The sequence below is a fragment of the Triturus cristatus genome, chromosome 4_2 (assembly GCF_964204655.1).
Source record: "Triturus cristatus chromosome 4_2, aTriCri1.1, whole genome shotgun sequence".
Lineage (NCBI taxonomy): Eukaryota > Metazoa > Chordata > Amphibia > Caudata > Salamandridae > Triturus > Triturus cristatus.
Genome location: NC_140586.1, coordinates 323,452,339 through 323,477,864, shown reverse-complemented (window position 1 = coordinate 323,477,864; position 25,526 = coordinate 323,452,339). Strand labels below are relative to the sequence as shown.

At 46.1% G+C, this 25,526-nt stretch overlaps 1 protein-coding gene across 1 annotated transcript in view; it reads left to right on the top strand.

Annotated features, from left to right (window-relative positions):
• Positions 1 to 25,526, top strand: part of HMCN1 (hemicentin 1) — a 1,072,905-nt gene that overhangs the window by 582,879 nt on the left and 464,500 nt on the right. The window contains exons 43-45 of the mRNA XM_085601687.1: positions 1,371 to 1,493; positions 9,907 to 10,068; positions 23,143 to 23,424. Of these exons, the coding sequence (XP_085457813.1) occupies positions 1,371 to 1,493; positions 9,907 to 10,068; positions 23,143 to 23,424 (567 nt within the window). The remainder of the gene's footprint in view (positions 1 to 1,370; positions 1,494 to 9,906; positions 10,069 to 23,142; positions 23,425 to 25,526) is intronic.

Here is a 25,526-nt window from a genome sequence, read left to right as displayed (position 1 = left end):
TAAGTTTGCACTGAAATGCTTTCCCCATCAGAATCCTGAACCTATTTGCTCTTCTAAAAGTAATGTGGTTTGTTCAGATTTGGGCAATGTCATGTTAAAAGGCCGGCCACATACTGTCTGTCGTTTGAGGTTATTACATATGTATTATCAATTTGTTTCTAGTATCACCTTTTATACCAGCACTTGAGACAGGGTGTACTCCAGTTAAACATATATTTTATAGCCTGTTATAGCGCGCTCTACCGGGCCATTAAAGGCCCGCTCCAGCGTTAAAGGCCCGAGCCGATGGCAAGGGCTTTTAACCAGGCTGGTAGAGCCCACTATGGAGGGCTTTAAGACTATTAAAACAGAGGGCAGAATGTTCTAATTTGTAAAAACAAAGGTCAAGTCGACTGAAATCCCCTCTGGCTCTGTGATGCCTTTGTTCACAGCTGTTGCTGTGAACAAACATTGGAATGTTGATGCTCCGGGCTTCTACCAGCCATTAGAAGCCCGCAGCACTCCATTGCCTTCAATGGAGTGCTCAACATTCCAACTTTCTAATATAGGCTTAAAAAGTACTTACAGTAAACCACAATGAAGTAATTGAAACTGCCAGGAAGGACTGCTACCAAGTAGTGTTAGAATTTTCCATAGTTTCCATAATTGAGACACAATCTAAACATTCAGAAATAATTTATGTGGCTTCTGAATGATACCCAAATGGTATTATCCCTTATCAGATGGACTGCTCTAAAATGAACAAAGAGTGTCACTTGGAGAAAATACAGAATACAATGTTCAGGTATTCTATGGTTGTTGTGGTCATCACGATACAAGCAGCTCTGAGCGAGGATGGGGTGTGGACTTTGCAGGTCTAGTGAGAAACTGAACAAACAATATATAATAGTGCCCTGTTGAGTTAGCAGAATTTTGAAAGTTTCAGTCCCAGCTAGACTGAAAGGGTGGGACAGTTGTCAGTGGTTGGCATAGGATATGAAGAGTCTGGGGCATTTTTTAGTTTGGGAGAGCCCTTATCCACCTTTTGTCAAACACTACACTTTAAAGAAAAAAATTAACTTTAAATGGTGGGCATATGAAGAAATGGGGAATTGAAGTTGAAGAGTATGAAGAGAGCATAAATATGTCCTGTTGCTATTCCCAGTTCTAGTCTGCACAGCATGATGTTTGGGAATCTTGTATTCACCAGTTATAAACATTCCTTCTGCTTAGACCTTCATACGTTTCCACTTTTAACAACTGTTTGGAATAAACCCCTAGAATACAGAATATACAAAGCATGTGATCCTATTAATATTACCAAGCCATTGTCACAGGGAAGCCTTCACCATTTTAATCATATTTTATGGTGTGTGCTCTTTTCATTTCAGTGCCTCCCAGCATCCGTGGCTCGGAGGAAATAGCTCGACTGACAGTCATTGAAGGCAGCCTTGTCAGCCTCGTGTGTGAGTCCAGTGGTATTCCACCGCCCGACCTAACCTGGAAAAAGAACGGTGAGTCCATTAGGACCTTCTTTTCATGTGGCAAAGCTCTGAAGTTTTTACTGAAAGATTGGTTCCTACTTGTGTGCTGATGGAGGCAGTGTGGGCCAAATGCTTGTCTAGAAATCTATCCTGCTAGTTGTCAAAAAGGGATCAACCACTCTTGTGGTATTTTTCGTATTCGTTCCCATAAATCTTTATTACATATTACACAAACCAATAGATAATATTACATAGCATAATATCAATTCAAAACAATTCAAATATCAAATCATTATATAACACAACATCTTATTGCATAGCATAACAGCACATATAATAAATCACACCAGTCCAACGCAACACATTTTATGGCTCACATCGCATAGCATGCATGCCAGGTCTATTTGGATGGAACAGACACAGGATGGTCAGTATGAAGATATACTATATTGGCCCACATTAACATTATCAAAAAATTAAAATGCAGCATGACAAAGCTTCTCATATGGCAGAGCATAGTGTAGTGAAAGTATCAAGGGTAAAAAGACTCGCTTTTAAAAATTCCAGTTCTTCAACAGGAAGGTTTACCTACAAAACAAATGAGCTTGAATGAATGCAGTTATGAGATAAGGGCCCAAATGGAAGAAAAAGGCACAGAGAATCATAAAAGAAGAACTTTGTTTACATACTTTACTGCAAGAAGATCATGCACAATAGTTAATTTGTAAGACTGGAGGATGAATGAGAAACATTTCTTGAAGAAAACTAGAAAATGCTGAATTATAGGGCATGTATATATGGGTTTTGCGTAAAACAGACCCATCTTTGTCCTGGGAGGCTATAGTTGAGTGACAGAAGGAAAAATAATCATGAGACTTGGAAGGAAAAGTTAGACCACAGCTAGAAATCCTAAAGGTGCATGATGAAGTGATGCCTTATGGATCTTAATTCACTCTTGGGTACGTCATTGAAAAAACCTAAAAAAAGACATTGGCAGTACATCATGAAGCTACAGAATTACATTGTAGGCACCAGCTTGATTTCCACAAGGAGGAGCACGTCAGACTCATTTATTAGATTTATTTCATTATGTGGCCTGGGACATTGGCCATTAGTGATAGGCATAAGCAAGCTTATCATTGAAGGGTTTTAAAAACTGGCTCCGTGAGGGCATGGCCGGAGCTGATAAGATGGCCTCATAACATGGTTCCCGAGTCCTCAGCAATCAATACATCCTATAGAATCATTTTTTCTAGCCTATTTTCTGCACAGTGCTAGCATGGAGAGACCTTGGAGCCCTGTGGTACTGGGGAATGCTGTACATGGTTACTGAGAGCTGTTGCTGACCCCGGAGTGTGAGTAGAGGTTGAGTTGTATGCAGAATCTGAGGCCTGGCTTAAACAGTCAACAGCCTTGAAGCGTGCTTACAGTGATCCTGATGACATGGCTGAGCTTGTGGTTTCATGTCTCCCAGGCATATCTCACTACCCATGGTTCCCTTAGAGGTGCAGGGCTCCTCCTGGGGGCCCAATGGAGGATTGATGGTGGTAGTGGCCTCTTTGAGCTGAGGTGAGCCGAGGCCAGTTTTGTACTGCGTAACAGCCTTGACCAAGTCTGCTTCAAGGTGTCCAGAGCAGGTGGACGGGTGCACCCACGAAATGTGAGTCTTGACCAGTTCTGTCAAATGGATGCCATGCTACCAACTGATGGCTGCCATCCTGATGCTATTTGTTGGATTAGAACCTCACTAGGGGTGTCATGTCAGATGAGGGGCCACCAACCTGTGTTAATAGCCCACAATTTAGGTGGTGTGTTTTGTGACCACCCACCTGCATGTGTGGAAATACTTGGAGAAAAAGGGGATGCCAACTCACTCAATACCTTTGTGTATTTCAGACCTCAACATACCATGAGGCCCTAATATCCTAGCTTTCCTGAAGTGCCACCTAAATTACAGATGCTGTCCAAAATAATACAAGGAGAAGAGGGGACGGGTAGCTAGCCTCTATAATATATTATAAATGAATAAATATGTCAGATACTGCCAGAACAGACTTAATACTGGCCAAACACTACTTGGAAAGAGATATTGGGGACCAGTGGACTGAGGAGCATCTGGCTCTACTGCCCCTGTCAAACTGGCTCCATATCAATACAACCCCGGACCTAAACTACTAATGTTTACATTTGTACCTAAACTCTATTAGACATTGGCCTTATTGCATAAGCAGAATGGAAATGCAGGCCACGTGTGCTGCAGGTGTCAGATAGAAACATATGAAAAAGACACTTAAGTGTAAACAGAAGTTAATTATTATTTTAGACTGAGGGAAAACGGAGGGATTTAAGGAAACATAGCATTTTACATACTCTTACATGCGTTTGTGAATTGGCTCAGAAACATCCAACTTCCTATTATTCTCGCCTCCTGTTTCCATTCTCGAGAAAGGAATAGCAAAAAGAAGTGAAAGGCGCTATCCTCATGAAAAGAATGGAACAAGTGGGTCTGTGTCCCCCCGACGATAAGCCCTTGACAGGCGTAAAAGTGTTTCACACCTCATCAAGTCTTTCAGGAGGAAAACCCAGCAGAACTGAATTAATGTGTATTAAAGGTTCCAGGCAGCAAAAATTAGGTTTTAACAATGATTCTTCACCTGTGTTGTTCCTGTCTTTTTTATGTGTGAGAGAATCGTGTGATACTCTTTTTGCTGCTGCCACCTGTCCTTAATTTATTAATTGTGTTAGGGAAGGTTGCGCTGCGGCTGTACATGTTGTACCTTTATGGCATTGTGAAGCTTCCATTCCATGAACTGTTCAGAACAGGTTTGAAACTGAACAGTGATTCCCTGGGCCATATCACATATTGTGTGCAAGTTTTAAGGAATCAAATTTACGAAATACATTTTATAATGAATAATATCACATAAGGTGAGCACTAGAAGCAGTAAGTTAAGATACAGTATCTGCCATACCTTTGGGCTGATTGGTGTCTTACGTGGCTGAAGGTCTAAAGCAGCGCTGTTTTGCCACCTTAGTCAGTGGTAAATGGTTGCTTGTCACCGGAACTTGCATGTGCTGCCTATGGCTGGAAATATAGCAGCATTTTGTTGACATATCGAAAGTAAACAGAACATGACTCAGTAATAAACACAAAGTAAGATAACGACACAATTAAAACAGGCCACTAATGAAGTACAACTCAACAAAATTAAATTGCAGTAATGCAGCACAAAAACACAGCAGTGCAAAAAACAACAGCCATAACACAAAAATACTTGTCACACTTTTCCACCTCTAGAATCTTGTTTTCTCAACATGGTGGTAAAAGTTTTTTAGAGCAGGCTCAGCCTTAACTTATCACCAATGACATGAAATAGCACCAGCCAAACATGTTTTGCTTCCAAGTCTTGCTTTCTGTATCGTATCAAACAGGAGACCCCTTGTAGAAGGGAAAGGGGTACGGGGGGACAGGGAGCTAGTTCAAGAGGTCCAAAAGCCTGTGCTCCTATCAAGAATCCGAAAATCAAAAATAGGGCTAATGTTCCTGAGTGAAAAGGAGAGAAGGGAGAGGCACAGTCTCTCAGAAAGTGGAGAGTGCCTGGGCCAGAGTATTGGAACGGAACAGTCAGCAGGACTGTTTATGTTGCCCTCACACATCCCCTAGAGGATGTCATGCTTCATCATAGGGCAGTGCTCCTCGTTGGGCGGCGCTGCAATGCCCAACTGGTCCACCGAAGGGTCGCTTTAGCTGAGATCTTTTTTAAGGCTGCCGTATGATGAGTGCAGGGACGCCGAGTCGGGTAGTTACAGACACGCTGTCCGCACGCCGAGAATATAGCACGTTTAAAATGTGGCATCTCCGCGTCACCTGATGATGCTGGAGTCCAGCCTCCTTTAGGTCAGACCCGGAACAACACACACACAGTAGGTAGCACCAAGGGGCACCAACTCAGTGTGGAGTAGTTTATTCACTATATGTTTTTTGTTTTTTGTCCTGATGAAGCGCCCCGTATCCTCACGACCAGTTCAGGCACAAAACATGTTGACACACTTGTGAAGGAGTGACCATAGTTAGGGAATGTGTGAGGGCAACATAAACAGTCCTGCTGACTGTCCCGTTCCAATACTCTGGCCCAGGTGCTTTCTGTATCACCTACATTAAATCAGAGAAAATCCAAATTATATGTGTGTGCTTTATACACTGCAAACTCGAAGACATTAAGAGCTGCTCTGAGCCAGTTCAACTGTTTATGGTATAACGTTTGGTGTTATGTTGCATTAGTAAGTCTCCTGCAAGAAATGGGAAGTGAGTGTTTCCAGGGGGTGGGGTGGGGAGGATGCCCTGGAAAGTTTATGAACAAGCACAAACTCATTATCAGGTGTGCAGGCGTTCACAAACATCTGCATAGACCACTTCTAACCTTGCAAGCTGTCAAAGCAGGAGTAAATCAATTTTTAGATTGGGAATGGTAACATCCCCAAAAATGTAGTAAAATAAGTTTCTCCACAAATAAAAATAATTTTTCTGTGGAGAAATTAAAATTAAAATTTCAGTTACAAGAATGCTAAGACTTTTTTTGTTATATGGAGTGACATACTAAGTACAAATATGGTTGCAGAAATAGATGTAATTAGGAATTCGTGCAGTCAACGAAGTGCCGACTAATATAGAATCGCAGCCCTTACCTATCCTCTTTTGGAACGTAGCGGGCCTTCGCTCCAAAATTGAAGATGGGACGGCTGCTACCTTCTTGGAGGTGAGAAAAATTATATGTCTTCAGGAGACATGGTCCACGACCGAGCTCCATCTTCCGGGCTACAAAACATTTTTTACCCCTGCTCTGGGTACCGGTATAGGTAGACCTAAGGGAGGGTTGATCACTTACATTGCAAATACAGTTAATTTTTTGAAAGTATCTGTAGTAATGTCTAACCCAAATTTCCAGTTACTCTCCCTTGTGTTAAAAAATAAAGAGTCGATCCTCCTGCTTAATCTCTATAACAACTTAGAAGAGGACGAATTCTTGATTCTTCTTTCTAACATCAAGGAAAAGTTAACTCATAATCTAAGGATAGGAAAGGGGGCAGTCCATCTTCTATGGGGAGGAGATCTGAATTTACACCCATGCCCACATGTTGGAAAAAAACGCTGCGGGATTGTGGATGAAAATGATACTCCCCTCATGCATTTTTTTCATAGCAGGGGGGGGACAGCTATGAACAATGCCCTATTAGACCTGGAACTCGTAATTGCTAACGAGTCAAGCCCAGGTTCAAATTCCCTGCAACCAACATACGTGGGTCGGGGCTACAAAACGACAGTTGACTACATCCTCTTGTCAACAGGATTGTTGCCCCGAGTCAGGTCCTTTGAGGTTTTGACAAATGATCTAAGTGATCACTCTGCCCTTAGGATGGAGTTTTTTGTAAATGCTTTTCAATCCCCAAATGTAGCCATAGCGAAGACCCTTGCACAAAATAACCTAGAGTTAGGAAGAAAAAATGGTTACACATTAAAATGGGGGAAAATAAACCCGGAAGAACTTACAGGAAAATTGGTCAAGGAAGCATATGTAAACATAACTAACTGTTTGGATTTAGGAATACCAGATGTAGAAGTCCTAAATAATTTCTCACAGATATTAGAGAAAATTAAGGGACTTCTCACAGTAACTTCAAACAATTTAAACCCAACTACTAAAGGGTGGTTTAACCACAGCTGCACTACGGCTTTAACTAAACTTAAGGAGGCCCTAAATAAAACTGTTAGGGATCAGGAGCAGATTAAATCCTTGAGACATCAATATCAATGGGCACGCAAGCAAAGAATTAAAGATTTAAAAGAGAAACTATGGAATGATTTACATTCCAGTGCCGTCTCTAAAAACAGCGACGCTTTTTGGCGAACTGTTAAAACCCCTTATTTACAAGACAAAGATAGCCCAAAGATAGAAGTTGCAATTGAAGAAGATATTTGGGTGTCCCATTTTTCTAAGATTTTTAAAAACACAGCAACACCGATAGAGACACAATCCTTACTCCCAACAGTCGTATACCCAATTCCTCTGCACTTCGATATTTCCGAAGTTATAGTGGCCTTGGTAGCAAGCAAAAGCGGGAAAGCCCCAGGCCCAGATGGGGTTCCAGTGGACCTTTTCAAATTCAATTTAGATCTCTGGTCCCCTATCCTCACGAGAGTATGCATAGCAGCCGTAAAGCTGGGTCTGCTAAAATCCTGGACAAAATCGATTATGGTCCCAATTTTTAAAAAGGGTGACCGTCAAGACGTGAAATGTTACCGTCCAATCTCTCTATTAGATTCGTTGGGAAAGGTCGTTGGCAGAGTCGTGTTAGAACGACTCAGGCTCTGGGCTGAGGAGGGAGATATCATCTCAGATCTTCAGTTTGGATTTCGGGAGGGTTTTGGGACGATAGAGCAGGCCCTTAATCTCAGCTTGATCGTGGGCAAATATCTCCAAGCAAAGAAGGACATGGTCTACATGGTCTATGTGGACCTGTCTGCCGCGTTCGATTGCGTTTCACACGCAAAACTTTGGATGATCTTGGCCCACATGGGAGTGGACCCCCCTCTTTTAGATTTTCTAAGAGAGTTATATTCTAACGCATCAGCAAGGGTGCGTTTTGGCACGGGAGGAGAGTTGACGGCACCCTTTGCTGTAGAGCGTGGAGTCAGGCAGGGTTGTGTCCTGGCCCCCTTCCTCTTCTCTCTGTACACAAACGGACTAGAGGTGGAGATGCTGAGGGGGGCTCAGGACCTACCACGAGTAAAACAGCGCCTGATCCCCGCCCTGCTTTATGCAGACGATGCCGTCATTTTGGCACGCACGCCGCGAGAATTACAGAGGTCTTTGAATAGATATGTCGATTTCATGGGTGGGCTGGACCTACAAGTAAACGTTAAAAAAACGTTCGTCATGGTAGCAGGCAGCGGGAAAAAACGTATAAAGAACATCTTCCTCAAAGATCAAAAACTTGAGGTAACTACTCAGTACTGCTACCTGGGTATCATGATTGACGAAAGACTTAACTGGAGACCAGCAGTAGAGGCCAGATGTCATCTTTTTAAAAGAGCCATAACTTCCTTGATGAGTTTTTCTTATAGACTAGGGAAAAGGCCCCCAGTGGAATTACTAAAAATCTATATCGCCAAGTGTCAGGCGATTGCACTTTATGGGGCGGGAGTCTGGGGATATGCAGATGTCAGTGCCCTACAGGTGGCTGAAAACACCTTCCTTAGATTCCTCTTAGCAACACCGCGTAGTACTTCAACTTACGCTTCCCATCTGGAACTTGGAATTCCCTACTTAGAGGACTTAATCAGGATTCAACCACTAATGCTTTGGAGGCGCATTTGGACTTCCGACAAAAACATCTTAACCCAGGAAATTGTGGCAGACACAATGATCCTTGATCAATCATTAAAAATCAAATGGCTTCGGTACATTAGAAATTTCTTCAATGACCTCGGATTGGAGAAATATTACCTTGAACCCAAAAATATTATCGAAGTATCTAAGCGATCATTGAAACAATTGGCTCTGACACACTTAGAGTCATTAAGGTTGTCATCTGAGTCGACAAAATCCTCTGTTCTCCATGCCAATATGACTCAGCTTACGTTTTTTATCCAGCCCTATCTAACATTGGAGATTAGTACCTATGATAGAATGTTGTTGACAAGGTTCAGACTAGATCTTTTTCATAGATTAGTATCCTTTCCAGAGAGGAAAAATTGGGATCCAACTCTCCCTACCTGTCCTTGCGATGAGGAATCAATACAGTCGAACATACATACAATACTGTTCTGTAAATTCCATCATCCACACAGGAGGGTCTGGTTATTACCCCTATTAAAGCAATGGGGATTTAGACAATGTCGTCCCGCGATGCTACGTCTTCAACTGCTAGAATCTGAACTGGTCTGTTACCGCGTCCTTAACTTCTTAAAATGTATTATAAAGCATAGGAAAAATCTGTAAAATGAATGTTTAATGAACTCCCAGATACGGTTTTGAAACTGTAAGAACCTTCTTTTTTGTAAATATCTGACTTCGCCTTTGTGTAAATGTTACTTTTTATCTTGATTTTCTGTTTATTGTAAATCTGTATTTTTTGAAATGAATCTTTTATGGTTGTACAATTTGTAATAACCGAATAAAGAAGTTTATATATATATAATTAGGAATTCTTAAAACATTTTGTTGAGGAGTACTTCTGGAACGTGTGCCTTTACAGGTTTTCAAGAGTATTCTGTAAAGCATTTCTGAATTTGTGAATTCTTGAAAGTCGTAGAGCTCCTCCCTTGAAAGGGAGTAAATCATTGTGTTCATATTTATGAACTTCTTTGTGAGCCAGGCCTATGGTATATTATTCTAATTTTTTAATGCACTATCTAAACTGAATGTATTTGTTCCTGTCCCAGGCTCCCTGCTGGTGGTAGACGCTTCTGGAAGAGTCCGGATACTGTCAGGGGGACGGCAGCTGCATATTTCAATCGCTGAAAAGTCAGATGCTGCATCGTACACCTGCACTGCCTCCAACCAGGTGGGCGAAGCAGCGAAGACATATAGCTTACAGGTTTACGGTAGGTGTTACTTACCATACAGATAGCAAAATTCCTTCATAGAAATGTTGCTTCAGTCAGGATCCTTCTACATATAGAGATTAAAAGGAAGAAACTAGAATTGGTCAAATATGTGTCTAGCGCTAACAAAAAAATGAGTTGTTTTTCTGTTTCAAAAGCAGTGCATAGGTTATGCAGATGGTTGCAGGTGATGGTCACAGGCACTCATTTTTGAGGACTAGTCTTATTTTGCATCATCCGAGTTTGTCACAAAGCAAGAAAGAGAAAAGAGAGAAAGAAAGGAGGAAGAGAAGTATAGGATAATAGTGACAGAGGGGAAAAGCAGGGATGAAAAAGAACCTGCAAAAGTGAAATGAAAGTGTGACGGAAGAAAAAGTCATGAGGAAGATTCAAAACTAGGCTGAAGGTGGACTCCTAAAAAATGTTGGGCCCCATAAATTATTTAGTTACAGCTTACTTACTTTGTATGAGGGAGGTTAAACCTTAAAGAGATAACATTTTCCCTGGTTCTCCTCAGGGTAAACTTGAACCGGTAAGATACAGCGGTCTCATTGTACCCTCTCGGTACATTTATCTCTTTCATGTACTATACTATAGTGTACAACTCATGTGGAGACCAGTCACTAGGTGCAGTTAAGAGTCTGAAACTGAACTACCTAAGGCTATAGAAGCACATGATGATGATAACTTAACATTATTTCAATTTTTTTTAATTTCCATCTGTATTTATCCATATTTATTTTTTGTCAACTTTATCTGTATTTAGCCATATTTATTATGGGTTTTGTGAAAAAGTAAAGCTGAAACTGGTATATTTCCACATTTATTTAACCAATAAATATGCAGTCATGCTTGAATGCCTGCCAGGTTTCAGTTATATGAACACCCGCAGAATATAAATCAATGCACATTTCAGTATCAGCCTTGTGCATAGCTACTGCTGTTAAAGCTTCTAAAATTCCTTTCTTTTTTAACCCCTTTACCTATCAATCCACACAGTTATTGGCCTGGCATTCATGCAACGTGTATTTAGAATCACTTAAACACCACCCAATTTCCGTTTTTATCCACAATTAAAAATAAATACAGACAAGAAAATACTTGGTTTCTGTCTTTATTTATGTGTAAAAATCAGTAAAAACAGAAAACATAGAGCCTTAGTCATAATCAACTCAATTGTTTTGAATTTTAGGTGCCTGATTCAGGTGCCTTCTAATCAGAACTCTAGCTCGCTACTGTCCTATCATGTTCACTCATGTAATTCCTTCCAGTTTAGGATGTAGTTGTGGCAAATATCAAGATGTAATTCTTAGGTCCTCCTAGTGTCTCATCTCCACTAGGGAGAACTGAATAGTTGTGTGGCTGATCTTTGTGTTTTCAACCAACAATAACAACACTAAGCAGACTCTTAGGAAAAGCCCTTGAATTCCCGCCACAAACTACCATATGTGCAACCTAGCCTATAAATTAATAGGTGTTCCCCCAGACCTTAGGAACATTGACAACCCCTGCAGTAGTCAATAGAAAACTGAGATTGTCAGCCAGTATGATGCCACATATGTTTTAGAACACTTTGCTTGCTTTTTGAAGTACTATCTTTGCACTTTAGTGCCAACCCAAGTCTCATGTTTAGGAAAAAGCGGTCAAAGAACATGATATCTGATAGGGACATCTAGATGCAGATTCGTTACCTTTGAATTTACCAGGCGTCCAACTGGCTCCTGAAGATTTTTCTTTGAGCAATGCCACTGCCCGCCAGTAGGTGGCATCTGTCGGTTCCACGTGACGTCATCACCATTGTCTGCGCCATTGTGACGTCTGTGTCACCTATCTAGTCACCACCTCAGAGCGCTTACATCACTTTTTTTCTCTGAACCAGCCAGCTCAGATCCGTGAAGAGAGCTACCCCCTGTCACTTTTTTATCGACCCCTTTTTTGGTGTTTAGGTTTTTCCTCATGTCCAGGAAGACTTCTTGGTTCAAACAATAGGCGCCCGTCACCATGTCATGTCGGTGATGGACCCACACCTGGTTTGTCTCTGGTGCCTGGAGCATGACCACAACTCTAAGTTGTGCTCCGGATGTCGGGACATGGCTCTGAAAGCTTTGAGGGAGCAGTCCCTAAAGCTGCTTGCGGCCCGGCACTTGGCACCATGTCATTTTCCTCGGAGGTCTTGTTCACGGTCCTGGTGCAGAGGAAGATCCGGGCACCGCTCACGGAGTCCTTAGTCTTCATCCTCCCACTTGAAGTCATCGAGTCCGTTAGGTAAGACGCACATAAAACGTAAGAAGTCGAAGCGTGCTTCGACTTTTCCCCATACGTTGGCCAACACAATGGAGGAGTCTCTGTGTTCTAGGCCTTGTTCCTCTGAATCTGCGCCTGGGTTGGCTCCATGCTTCCCTGCCTTCCTAGGGGCCAGAGTGACCCCTTCCCATCTCAAAGAATTTCATGATGGCAATTATCTCATATTTGGATGGCCTTTGGGCCCCAGAGGCTCAGAGTGGGCTCCATCAGGTCCATGGATCCAGCGATGGATCAGGACCAACGGCAGGGGTGCAGTTGCAACTTTTCCCGGCGCCCCAACGACCCGGAGCTGGACTGACGCCTACCAATGCCGACACCAGCACCGACAAAACCCTTAGGTACTAGGTCAGTTCCCCAGCCTTATTATGAAGGTTCTGGGAATGGAGGAAAATTGGGAAGGATTGCTGGAACTTTTACAACACCAGCCTTATAAAGGCATGGACTGGTATGAGCAATTGGGTGAGGCCAGCTGAATGGATACCTCTCCAGATTCTTGCCTGCTTTCCTCCCCTACCGTGGCTATGAAGGTGGAACATCATACGCTATGGTGGTGTAAAGGGCAGCTGGGGTCCTGGACCTTCAGCTCCGTTCCGTGCCAGTCAATACAAATATCTTGACAGAGGGCCTGCAGCCAGCTGTCTCCTCCTGGGAACCCTTGCTGCCCTTCAACGAGACCTTAACTAATGTCTTACTGGGAACCTGGTCCAAGCTCAGCACAGGGGCTCCTGTGAATAGGCTAATTGCCCGCCATCATCGCCCAGTACCAGGTGACCCAAATTTCCTCACCAACCACCCTACCTGAGAGCTTGGTGGTTTAAGCCTCTACCTTCACCGACGTGTTCCCTTCTGCACCCCCAGACTGGGAATCCAAGAGGTTGGACAGTTGGGGTAAGAAATGTTTTTCTTCTGTCAGCCTTGCATTGTAGTCAGTGAACATCGCATGCCTATTGTGGGAAACGGTTGCGCTAGTGCTGCCACGGGTCCTTGAGAACCAGGATATCTGAAAGAGACACGTTAGTGATAGATTCCTTACCTTTGAATAATCTCCAGGCGTCAGACTGGATCCGGAAAGTTTTTTCGTTGGCAGTACCCCTGCGTGTCAGTAGGTGGCGTCGTGCGGCTCCACGTCTGTCGCTGGCATCGTATGCGCCGATATGACGTCACGGAAACTACTTAGGTGCCACCCATGCGCGCTGACGTCAGTTCTTTCTTTTTCCGCGCCAGTAAGCACAGATCCGGTTAGAGCACGTACCTAAGTCACTTTTTTACTATCTTTTTGAGACTTTTGTCTCTTGTAAGTTCGAGTTGGTGTCATAGGGATGCCTGGTTTTAAGTCTTGTGGGGCCTGCCGGCGCAATATGTCGGTAGCGTACCCCCACGATGTCTATCTCTCCTGCCTGGAGAGTGACCACGACTCCCGGGCCTGCATGGACTGTTTGGTCATGGCCCTGAAGGCCTTGAGGGAGCGGCGCCGGAAGCTGTTTAAGGTCCGTCACTCGTCCCCGCGCCGTTCGCAGTCCAGGGGCCACTCCAGGGAATGCTCGCGGGGCCACCATCATCGCTCCTTGGGCTCCAAGTCTTCACACTCAGATTCGGGTAAGAGACGACACAAAAAGAAGTCGAAGAAGCATTGTCGCTCTCTGACGTCCCCCTGTCGATCCCCGGATGGGACGAGGGGGATAGGGGTTCTGCCCCTGCGGCTCCTTTGGAGCCTGGGAGTCCCGCGGCCTACCCACCTTACCTGGGTCCGTCGGCGACTCCCACTCAGGTGCAAGATTTTCTTACCACCTTGGACTGCTTGTTTAGGCCTTGGGCTCCCGCCGGGGCGCACTCCGGCCCCGTGTTCCCGTGTCCAGATCCTGTCGGGCCGTCAGCGTCGGCGGCTCCGCCCCCGGCACTGCTGGATCCTGCACCGCTGGCTCTGGCTCTGGCCACTGCGCCACAAGGTCCCGCACTGCCAGCTCCGGCCCCAGCACCGCCCTCGGCTCTGCCTCTGGCGCCGCAGTGGGTACCATTTGTCCCGCCCCTGCACAGGTTCTCAGACACTTGTCCCTACCTGGGATCCGCACTGGTACACGGCGCCGGTTCGGCCTCGTTCGGCACCGTTCCCAGCACCGTTTGTTCCTTCCCCGGTCCCTGCCCTGCCGCCGTGGCCTGTCCTGCCTGCGGTGGAGGTGGAGGATGACTGGGAGGGGTCCGAGGACCCGCTTGTCGTCAGTGTGACACCGAGCAGGACTGGGCGGATGAGTTAGAGGATGCCGGCGATCTCGATCTCTCCTCTGACCCGGGGTTTGCCTCTCCTCCGCCTACTATGGAGGAGGGCACCTCGTACACGATGGTGCTTCGTCGTGCTGCCGAGGTCCTCCCCCTTGATCTACCTACGGTGGCCCTGAAAACTAATCTCCTCACTGAGGTGCTCCAGACGGCATCCACTTCATCGGAGCCCCTGCTGCCATTTAACGATGCCCTCACTGACGTCTTGCTGGGTACTTGGTCGCGGCCAGCCACGGGGGCCCCGGTGGATAAGAATGTCGCCAGGCTTCATCGCCCAGCCCCAGGTGACCCTGCCTTTCTGACCACTCATCATACGCCCAAGAGCTTTGTCATCCAAGCTTTGACGTCCCAGAGTGCCTTTCCCAATGCTCCGCCGGATAAGGACTCTAAGAAGCTGCAGCAGTTCGGCAAGCGGTTGTTCTCTTCGGCCAGCTTAGGGCTGCAGTCAGTGAACACCGCATGCCTCTTGGGCCGCTATTCCCATTCCCGAGTGGGATGCCGTTGCACAGTTGTTGCCTCAGTGTCCTGAAGAGGCCCAAGCTGTGCTGTCTCAAGCTGTTACCGAGGGTAAGGATGCGGCTAGGTTCGCCATTCGGTGTGGTTTGGACACCGCGGACTCACTAGATAGAGCCATTTCTATGACTGTGGCGCTTCGTCGCCACGCCTGGTTGAGATCTACCAGGTTCTCGCCAGATGTACAAAGCTCGCTCATGGACATGCCCTTTGATGGCACCCGCCTGTTTGGCGATAAGGCTGACAGTGCGCTGGAGCGCTTTAAGGACTCGTTGGCTATGGCCAAGTCCTTAGGTCTTTCCACGAAAAGCCCAGCCACTCCTGGTTTTCATTCCTTTCGTGGCAGCAGCAGGGGCGCCCGGGCACGTTCCTTCAGCAAGCCTGTGCAGACCCAACCGCAGCGCGGAAGCTGCTTCCGCAGTGGCGGGTCTGGGAATCAGCGTGGGGGTCAGTCCACCTCCGCCCGCTGCTTCTGCCTCCAAGCCTTCCTAATCCGAGCTTTGTGGAGCACCCCACGCCAATGGGTGGCAGGATCCACCATCACCTCCCCCACTGGCATGCTTTCACATCGGACACGTGGGTGCTGCAGATCATCCACAAGGGTTACTCCCTTCCCTTTCAGTCCACCCCTCCAGCCATACCACCTCAGTTTCACCGCTTGTCGGGGGATCACTTGGCAACTTTCCAGAAGGAAGTTACGACCCTCTTTCCCGAGGGGGCCATCAAGTGCGTTCCGGGGATGGAAGTAGGGAGTGGTTGTTATTACCACTACTTTCTGGTTCCCAAGAAGGACAAAGGGGGTCTACGTCCCATTTTGGACCTCCGGAACGTCAACCGCTTCCTCTGGAAGGAGAAGTTCAAAATGCTGAATCTGGTCTTCGCTGCCCTCAACCCTGGAGACTGGATGGTAGCGTTGGACTTGCAGGACGCATATTTTCACATCCCCGTCCTGCCGGCCCACAGGCGTTACCTGCGGTTCATGGTAGGCGACGAGCATTTTCAATTTGTCGTGCTCCCCTTCGGCCTTACCAGCGCCCCTTGGGTGTTCATGAAAGTGATGGCGGTGGTATCTGCTCATCTGCGCAGGTCAGGGGTGACAGTCTTCCCCTACCTCGACGACTGGTTGTTGAAGGCGGGCCTGCCCCAGGCAGTCATCTCCCACCTTCAGACTACAGCCGATCTCCTGCATTTGCTGGGGTTCTCCATCAACGTGCCGAAGTCACACCTGAGTCCCTCTCAGGAGCTCCCCTTCATGGGAGCGGTTCTGGATTCGACACGGTTTCGGGTTTATCTTCCCGAGCAGCGAGTCCGGGATATTCAGGCTATGATTCCGACATTTCAGCCACTATCCCGGGTTTCAGTCAGGATGACCCTCCGGCTCCTGGGCCTGTTGGCCTCCTGCATCCTGCTGGTGCAACATGCCAGATGATATATGCGGGCTTTGCAGTGGGAACTGAAGTCCCAGTGGGTGCAGCATCAGGGCAACCTGTCCGATCATGTCCAGATCTCGGAGGGCACTGTACGACAATTGCAGTGGTGGCTCACGAATCGCGATTGGATCAATGGCAGATCCCTCTCCCTTCCCCAACCGGAGCACACAGTGGTGACGGATGTGTCCCTCCTGGGATGGGGAGGCCACTTGGGAGAGGTGGAGATCAGAGAACTCTGGTGTCCGGCGGAGTCCCGGCTCCATATCAACCTTTTGGAGCTACGGGCGATCCGACTTGCACTGAAGGCATTCCTTCCCTCTGTCCGGGGAACTGTGGTGCAGGTGTTCACGGACAACACCACCACCATGTGGTATTGCAACAAACAGGGCGGGGTGGGGTCGTGGACCCTATGTCAGGAGGCTCTGCGCCTCTGGACATGGCTGGAACATCAGGGCATTACCTTGGTGGTTCAACACACGGCAGGTTCTCTGAACGTCAGGGCGGACGAACTCAGCCTCCGGTGCTTGATGGATCACGAATGGTGTCTGCACTCGGACGTGGTGCAAGGTCTCTTTCTACAGTGGGGAGAGCCTTGGTTAGATCTATTCGCCACCGAAGAGAACGCACAATGTCATCAGTTTTGCGCGTTGGAATTTCATCGCGAGTGGAGATGCGGTCTGTTGTATGCCTTTCCGCCTATACCACTTCTGCCCAGAGTGCTGAAGAAGATTCGGCGCGACCGGGCCCAAGTCATCCTTGTGGCTCTGGACTGGGCACAAAGATACTGGTATCCCGAGCTACTCAGCATGGCAATCGATCCCCGATCCGTCTCCCTCTTCGGGAGGATCTTCTGTCAGAGCAGCAGGGGACGGTCCTCCACCCGAACCTGTCCAGCCTCCATCTCCATCCGTGGAGATTGAGCAGCGACAGTTGACAGCTTTTGATCTTCCTCCCAAAGTCTGTGATGTCATTCTGGCAGCCAGGCGTCCATCCACTAAGACGGTGTACGCCTGCCGGTGGAACAAGTTTGTGGCGTGGTGCACAGCAAAGTCTGTGGATCCCCTTTCTGCCTTTCTTTCTGAGGTCCTTCAGTTCCTACCATCCTTGGCCCAGCAGGGCTCTGCTCTGGGCACTGTCAAAGGTTATCTTTCAGCCATCTCCGCCTTTCTAAGGCATCCAGATCAGTATTCTCTCTTTAAGTCTCCGGTTGTTGGCCGTTTCCTGAAAGGCCTTACGCACACGTTTCCCCCCGTGCCTTTCGTAATGCCTCAATGGGACTTAAATCTTGTCTTGACCTATCTGATGTGCGCTCCCTTAGAGCCCCTTCATAACTGTCCATTACGTCTTCTCACTCTCAAGACAGCTTTCCTGGTAGCTATCACCTCTACCAGAAGAGTGAGTGAGCTCCAGGCTCTTTCTTCTAAACATCCTTCCCTTTCTGTTCATCCGGACAAGGTGGTTTTAAGGACCCGTCCTTCTTTTTTGCCAAAGGTTGTCAAGCCCTTCCACATCGGGCAGACCATCACCTTGCCCACCTGCTTTCTGCCTCCGCATCCCTCGAAATAGGAAGAGAGGCTCCACCGTATGGACCCAAAACATGCGCTCTCGTTCTACGTGGGTGCCAAAAAATGGTCGGGCTGTGCACAAACTGACCATCTCTCGGTGGGTCATTCTGTGCATCAAAGCATGTTATTCGTTGGCTAAGAAGGAGCCTCCTGTGGGGCTGCGTGCCCATTCTACCAGGGCGACGGCAGCCACTACTGCCTTAGAACGCGGCGTTCCCTTGCAGGATATTTGTCAGGCAGCTACGTGGGCCTGCACACGTTTACCAAGCATTACTGCCTTGACAGTCAAGTCCAGAGAGACGGCTTCTTCGGCCGTTCAGTTCTCCGTGACTTTCTGGTGTAATCGCTTTGCAGACCCACCACCGGGGTTGGTATTGCTGGGGTATCTATTCTAAGGTGTCTCTTTCAGATGCACAAGTTACTACTTGTGTAACGATATATCTGTAAGAGACATTAGTTAGTGATAGATTCCTTCCTGCTCCACCCATCCTCCCCGTTCTGCGAATTGATTCTAGGGTTAAGGTCATCCCTTTCAGGGCCCTAGTTACATGGCACCAGTGGTCAGTTTCTTGCATGGCTCTGCGTTCCTGGCGCAGAAAGTCATGTACTGACGTCAGCACGCATGGGTGGCGCCTAAGTAGTCTCTGTGATGTCATCTCGGCACACACAATGCCAGCGACGGACACGGAGCCGCACGACGCCACCTACTGACGTGCATGGGTATTGCTAACGAAAAAACTTTCCGGATCCAGTCTGACACCTGGGGATTATTCTAAGGTAAGGAATCTATCACTAACTAATGTCTCTTACAGATATATCGTTACACAAGTAGTAACTTGTGCATCCTCTCCCAGGCAGTATCAGACCGGAGAAATGCACCAAATTTTGCCATTTGTAGTGGTCTCGACACAACCGACTCACTGGGCAGAGCGATTTTATCTATGATGGCTGCTTGATGCCATGCCTGGTTGAGGACTTATGGCTTTTCAGGGGATTCCCAAGCCTCTCTCATGAACATGCCCTTTGATAACATCCGTTCCTTTGAAGACAAGGCAGACATGGCGCTGGAGCGATTTTAGGACACATGCTGTGGCCAAGTCCTAGGGCTTCTCAGTGGCCACACGTCCCCCATGTGTCGTCTGCCCCTTTCCAGGCTACAGAAGAGGCTTTCAGCTGTCATACCTCAGCCACGAGACTGCGCAAGTTCAGCAACCTCTGTGTGGCCGTGGGCGCTGTTCGTTCTGACCCCATGGGTTGGGCAGCCAGAGGTTCAGTCAGACTCACACACACAGCAGCGTCAGTCTCCAAACCTTCCTAGTCTGGCCCTTCCAGATCATGGACAGCCAGTTGGTGGCAGGATCAGCTATCACCTCCACCACTGGGAGAACATCACTTCGGACAAATGGGTTGTCCAGATAGTCCAAAGGAGCTACTCTCTCCCCTTTGAGACTACCTTTCCCTCCATGCCTCCAACTTACGACCGGCTGACGGAGGATCACCTGACTTTGCTTCAGGAGAAAGTCATGACACTCTTGGCCAAGGGAGCCATAGAGAGGGTTCCTTCACCAGAAGTAGGTTGTGGTAGGGTCTTCATCCTATCCTAGATCTGCGAGCCCTCAACTACTTCCCCGAAAAGGAAAAGTTCAAGATGCTCACTATGGCTCAGGTCTTGTCTGTCCTGGACCCAGAAGACTGGATGGTAGCTTTGGACGTGCAAGATGCTTATTTTCCCATTCCCGTCCTTACCTTACCAGCTCCCCAAAGGTGTTCACCAAGGTGATGGTGGTGGTTGCAGCTCATTTGCACAGATCAGGGGTGCCAGTCTTCTCCTGTCTGACGACTGGCTGTTGAGGGGTGGGCTCGCCCCAGGTTGTTGTCTCCCACCTCCAGACTACAGCGAACCTCCTGCATTTGCTGGGGTTCACCATCAACATGCCAAAGTCACACGTGACTCCCTCTCAGATGCTGCCGTTCATCTGAGTTGTTCTGGATACAGTGCAGTTTCGGGCCTATCCTCCCGAGCGCTGAGTACAGGATATTCAGGCTATGAAACCAATGTTTCAGCATCTATCATGGATTTCAGAGAGAGTGCAGCATCAGGGAAATCTCTTTGACATGGTCCAGATCTTGGAGGGAACTGCACAGGACTGCAGTGGTGGCTGACCAACCATGATTGTGTCTGAGGCAGACTCCTCTTCTTTCCCCAACCAGATAACACAGTAGTGACAGATGCATCAATCCTGGGATGGGGTGGCCATCTGGGAGAGGTGGAGATCAGAGGACTCTGGTCTCCAGCAGAATCTGGGCTCCACTTCAACTTGCTGGAGCTCCAAGCGATGCACTTGCCATTGAAACCTTTCTTCCTTCGATTAAGGGAAAGATTGTTCCAGTTTTCACTCACAAATCCAGCGTCTTGTGGTACTGCAACAAACAGGGCGGGTGTGGTCATGGACCCGTTGTCATGAGGCCCTAAACATGGCTGGAACAGCAGGGCATATCTCTGGTGGTTCAGCACCTGGCAGGTTCAACGAACAACAACGCGGACAAACTCAGCCTTCGATGCTTAGTGGGCCACAAATGCCGTCTCCACCCAGAGGTGCAAGGTTTCTTTCAACAGTGGGTAGAACCTTGGTTAGATCTGTTCGCCTCCACCGAGAATGCTCAGTGTCAGCAGTTTTGCACGCTGGAGTTTCCAAGGCAGCTCTTGCTCAGAGACGCTTTTTTCATATCGAGTTGAGCTCAGGTCTCCATTATGTCTTTCTGTCCATACCACGCCTGTACAGAGAGCTCAAGACAATCAGGAGCATCTGGGCCCAAGTCACTTTTGTGGCTCTAGATTGAGCATGGAGAGTCTGGAATCCCGAGCTTCTCCAATTGAGAATTGATCCTCTGATCAGGCTGCCCGTTTGGGAGGATCTTCTGTTGCAGCAGTAGGGGAGGGTCCTCCACCCGAACCTGTCAACTCTACACCTTCTTGTGTGGAGATTGAGCAGTGGCAGTTGATAGCATTCAACCTTCCTCCCAAAGTGTGCAATGTTAATTTGGCAGCCACAAGGCCCTCCACCAAGACCGTGTACGCCTGCGGGTGTGCGGGTGGAACAAATTTGTAAAATATTGCACAGAAAGGTCTATTGATCCTCTTTCTGCTTCCCTCTCGCAAGTTTTGCTTTGCTTGATTCTTGACCGGCAGGGCTCTGCACTGGACAGTATCAAAGGGTACCTTTTGGGCCAGTCTGCCTTCCTGGCGCTGCTAGACCAACCCTCATTATTTAAATCTCACATTGTAAAGAGATTCTTCAAAGGCCTTGTACATATGTTCCCCCCTTCCCTTTTCATTATACCTTATTGGGACCTTAATTTGGTTGCCACCTTCCTGATGTGTGCTCCATTCGAACCTCTGCACCAGTGCCCCCTCCGGCTGCTTACCATCAAAACAGCCTTTTTAAGTGGCAAAAACATTAGAAAGAATAAAGGTCTTGCGGTGCAGAAGAGGACTATCTCACGATGGGTCGTCCTTTACGTAAAGATTTGCTGTGCTCTGGGCAAAAAAGCAGCCTCCTGAAAGGTTAAGGGCTCATTCCACCAGAGCTAAGGCTGCTATCACGAAGATGCAACGTGGAGTTCCAGTCCTCGACATTTGTCAAGCAGCAAGGTGGGCATCCCTGCCCACATTTAGCAAGCACTAGTGCCTGGACAGTTAAGTCTGCAAGGATGGCCTTTTCGGCCGCTCAGTTCTGCAGGACCACCTGGTCTAAATTTGTCCGCAGTCCCTCCTCTGAAGATGGTATTGCTTTGGTATCTATTCAAAGGTAGGGAATCTGTGGCTAGATGTCTCTATCAGATGGTCAAGTTACTTGCCTTCGGTAACACCATATCTGGTAGAGACATGATCTAGCTGTAGATTCCTTACCGACCAACCCATCCTCCCTGCACTGTGGACAGGTTTCTAGTGTCAGGGCTGATCTTTTTCAGGGCCCTAGTTGTTCAGAAATGCACCAATGTTAGTGCACGTCATGGCTCCATGCTTCTGGCATAGAAAGTTATGAAAAGTAACTGACATCAGCGTGCCGAAGTGGTGCCTAAATAGTGACATGGTCTTCACAACGACGCAAATGATACCGCCGACGTCACGTGGAGCCGACCGAGAAATCTTCCGGATCCAGTCTGACGCCTGGGAAATTCAAAGGTAAGGAATCTGTGGCTAGATCATGTCTCTACCAGATAAGCAGTACAGAAGGTAAGTAACTTGTCTGTCAGGTAAAAGACTATTAGTCTGAAAAATACAGTACAGATTTGAGAATAATTACAGTTACGTGTAGAGGTCTGCAAAGCAGCAAAGGTTTTTCTTGCACACTTTGCAAAGTTCTCATAAAGACATGACAGCCTCATCTAGTTGCAAAGTTTTACAGATTCTCGACATTTGCACAAAAATTTTTACTTTTATAATCATTTGTGCAAAAAATGTTAACTAGCTGAGAAAACTTCTGCATACATGCACCACTGCACATAGAAAAACTATGCAAATTGTAAACTTGCAGAGAAAAAGTCCAGACAAAATTTCCATCTTGGCTAGGTGTTTTTAGAGTGAAAATAACCTCGCAATGTTGTGTGAATTATCTCACTGAAAAGTTGCATGAATGAAAGCAAGCTTAAACCCATACATTTTTCAAAGTTCATGAGCATTGAAATTCAGGATCTTTTCATAATTTTGCTGTGTAAAAACTATATGCTCACCCAAAGTTATATGTCTTCTTGTCAACAATAGCTGGAAAGTGGCTGTGATGATAGTGTACTCATGCTTACTTATGTAGCAATGGCAATAGTGTAAATGCTTACGTATCCCATGCCAAAGCAGGTGAAAAATGTAACTTTGTGATTAATTATTTGTAAATCTTTTGTTTGTATATATCTTCACAGTTCATTTTGATATGTATTCTGGGCTCTTACTAAAATCTCAGAAATGTTTTTTTAATTTCTCTACTCAATAGTTCGTCCCAGCATTCCTAGCAGCGGAAGCCATCATTCAGAAGTGGTTGTAACCCGAGGAAACAATATTTCTTTGGAGTGTGTAGCGGAGGGTAATCCGCAACCAGCCCTCACTTGGTTGAGAGATGGGCGACCTTTGTTGCATGGACAAGGGGTTGACATACTGGATGAGGGCCGAGTCATCCACCTCAGGAACTCTCAAGTATCAGACACCGGTCGCTACGTCTGCATTGCTGTGAACGTGGCAGGACAAACCGAAAAGAAGTATGATGTGAATGTTCATGGTAAGTCCAGGAATATAGTAGTTAACTTCTTCATTTGCATTATGGTTTTACAAAGATAAATACATTTAGTTTTATATGCAATGGAGCATGATAAATTCACCTACTCCTTGGCTCACAACAAAACCAGAATGTGTTGAATGTAAAGTGTGTGCAACCAAAGCCCAATGAACGCATCTTCTCTGAGCTTATCCACCCACCCTTTCGTCTTCTCAACTTCATGATGGTAGATATAGATGGCTTGTGTAAAAATTATCAATTTTTCTTCTGTGGATCTCACATTTGATCATCCATTCTTTCCTACTATATCACCCACTCTGTCATACAATAACCATTTACCCCTACACTTGCTCTCTCACCTCAGACCTCCTCACAACGAGTTGTATGTTGAAATATCGACTACAGAAACATTGTGTTACCAAAATATCGTGGACCAAAACACGGAGAAAGTAAATGCATATAGATAAGCATAGCTATACTATTTGTAATGCCACAGATACATACCTTGACAATATAGGCATCGTCAAAGTACATTCATGCAGAGTAAATTAAAGTCCATGATATTCTGGTAGCACGATATTCTGTTGTCGATATTAAGGTTACTCTTATAGCCCACAACAGACAAATACAGTTTTTAAAATTGATAAATGTATTCTCAAGGAATTGTTCTAAGAAATATCTAACAAAGAAAAATTGAATATGAGTGCTAGCTTTCTACATTTATCCTTCTTCATCTATTAAATAATTTGCACACTACTGCATCCAATAGTACCCTTTCAGTTATCCTCAACTACCTTTCATTGCCTCTTTAACAAAGTGTTGGTAGCTATAAATTGCACATTCGGTCTCCTCAGCCTGTCTTTGAGCTACTCTTTATTTCACATTTTGAATATTTATCAATTTACCCATGAAAAGAAAATGGGAACACTTGTTGCATGTTTAGCGTAAATCCTCTAAGACCTGATTCTTCACACTTTATCATTTTTGAGGACCCTTAGGCTACTATTCAATTGCTTTGTTTGGGTGTCTCATCAATTTTCTGACTTCCCGTCAGTACAGACAAAACATTGCATCTGATGGCATAGAACTGCTGGATATTCAAACATTTCTGTGGTCTAATTATATATTTCAGTATCCTTCTCTAGAGAATTTATGCACTAGCTTTAGTTCATGCAAACTGCAATTTAATGTACTAAACAAAATAGGTCAAATTTTTCTTGCTTGATTCAAAGGCAATTCATCTTTTTCAGTGAGTTTTAAGTAGCCATAGAGAATTCTAATTCACTAGCTCTCATTCTTGTGCCACAATGAATCAATTTCAAAATAACACTTATTTGTGAAGTAGAAACTTTCTCTGCAGTGGTGACACTATTAACAATGATACATGCCACATAGTCAGAAATGCCAATTAAAAAAAAAAATGTACTTTCGTACCACAGACTACAAAATGCTCCTGAAAATGGAATTATACAGCTATTGCAAATGTAGGAAAATAGTTTAAAATTTTTAGTTCAAAATACATTTAGATCCAGATATTTCGTTCAAATTGTTTACGTAGTGTACATTTAATTATAAAGCATTAAGGGCCTCATTCTAAAGGCCACTATAGTACATGCAGGTAACACTGCTTCAGGAAATACCATTACACTGGGGGGCCATTTTTTTTATCGTGTGGCAATATCTCCCCTTTCTGAGATCTTGCAGCTTGGAATAGGGACAGCCAGGACCTGCTTTTGGCAGGGGCGAGCTGGGCCCAGGCCCGGGGCGTCTAGAGTTAGAGGGGCACACATGTAGCTGATCTCCCGAGGTGCCTTGAACAATGATTTTATTTCAGGCCGTCGGTTCTGTTCATTACCTCCAGGATGTTTATAAAATCTAGTTTTCTTTACATTTGTTAGCTGCCCCCCGCTTACCTTTCTCCCACTCTCCCTTCCTTCTGCCTTGCCTGTGCCATGGACTCTCACCTCCAGTTTAGCAGCTGAATAGGTGATTAAGGCGAGGGGATAAGGGACAAGTGTGTGTTAACAGGCTCGTCTCTACTCTGAGGTATTCAGCGAGGACGTGACCCATGAGCACTTAAGGGTCCTTCACTATGATCACCAATG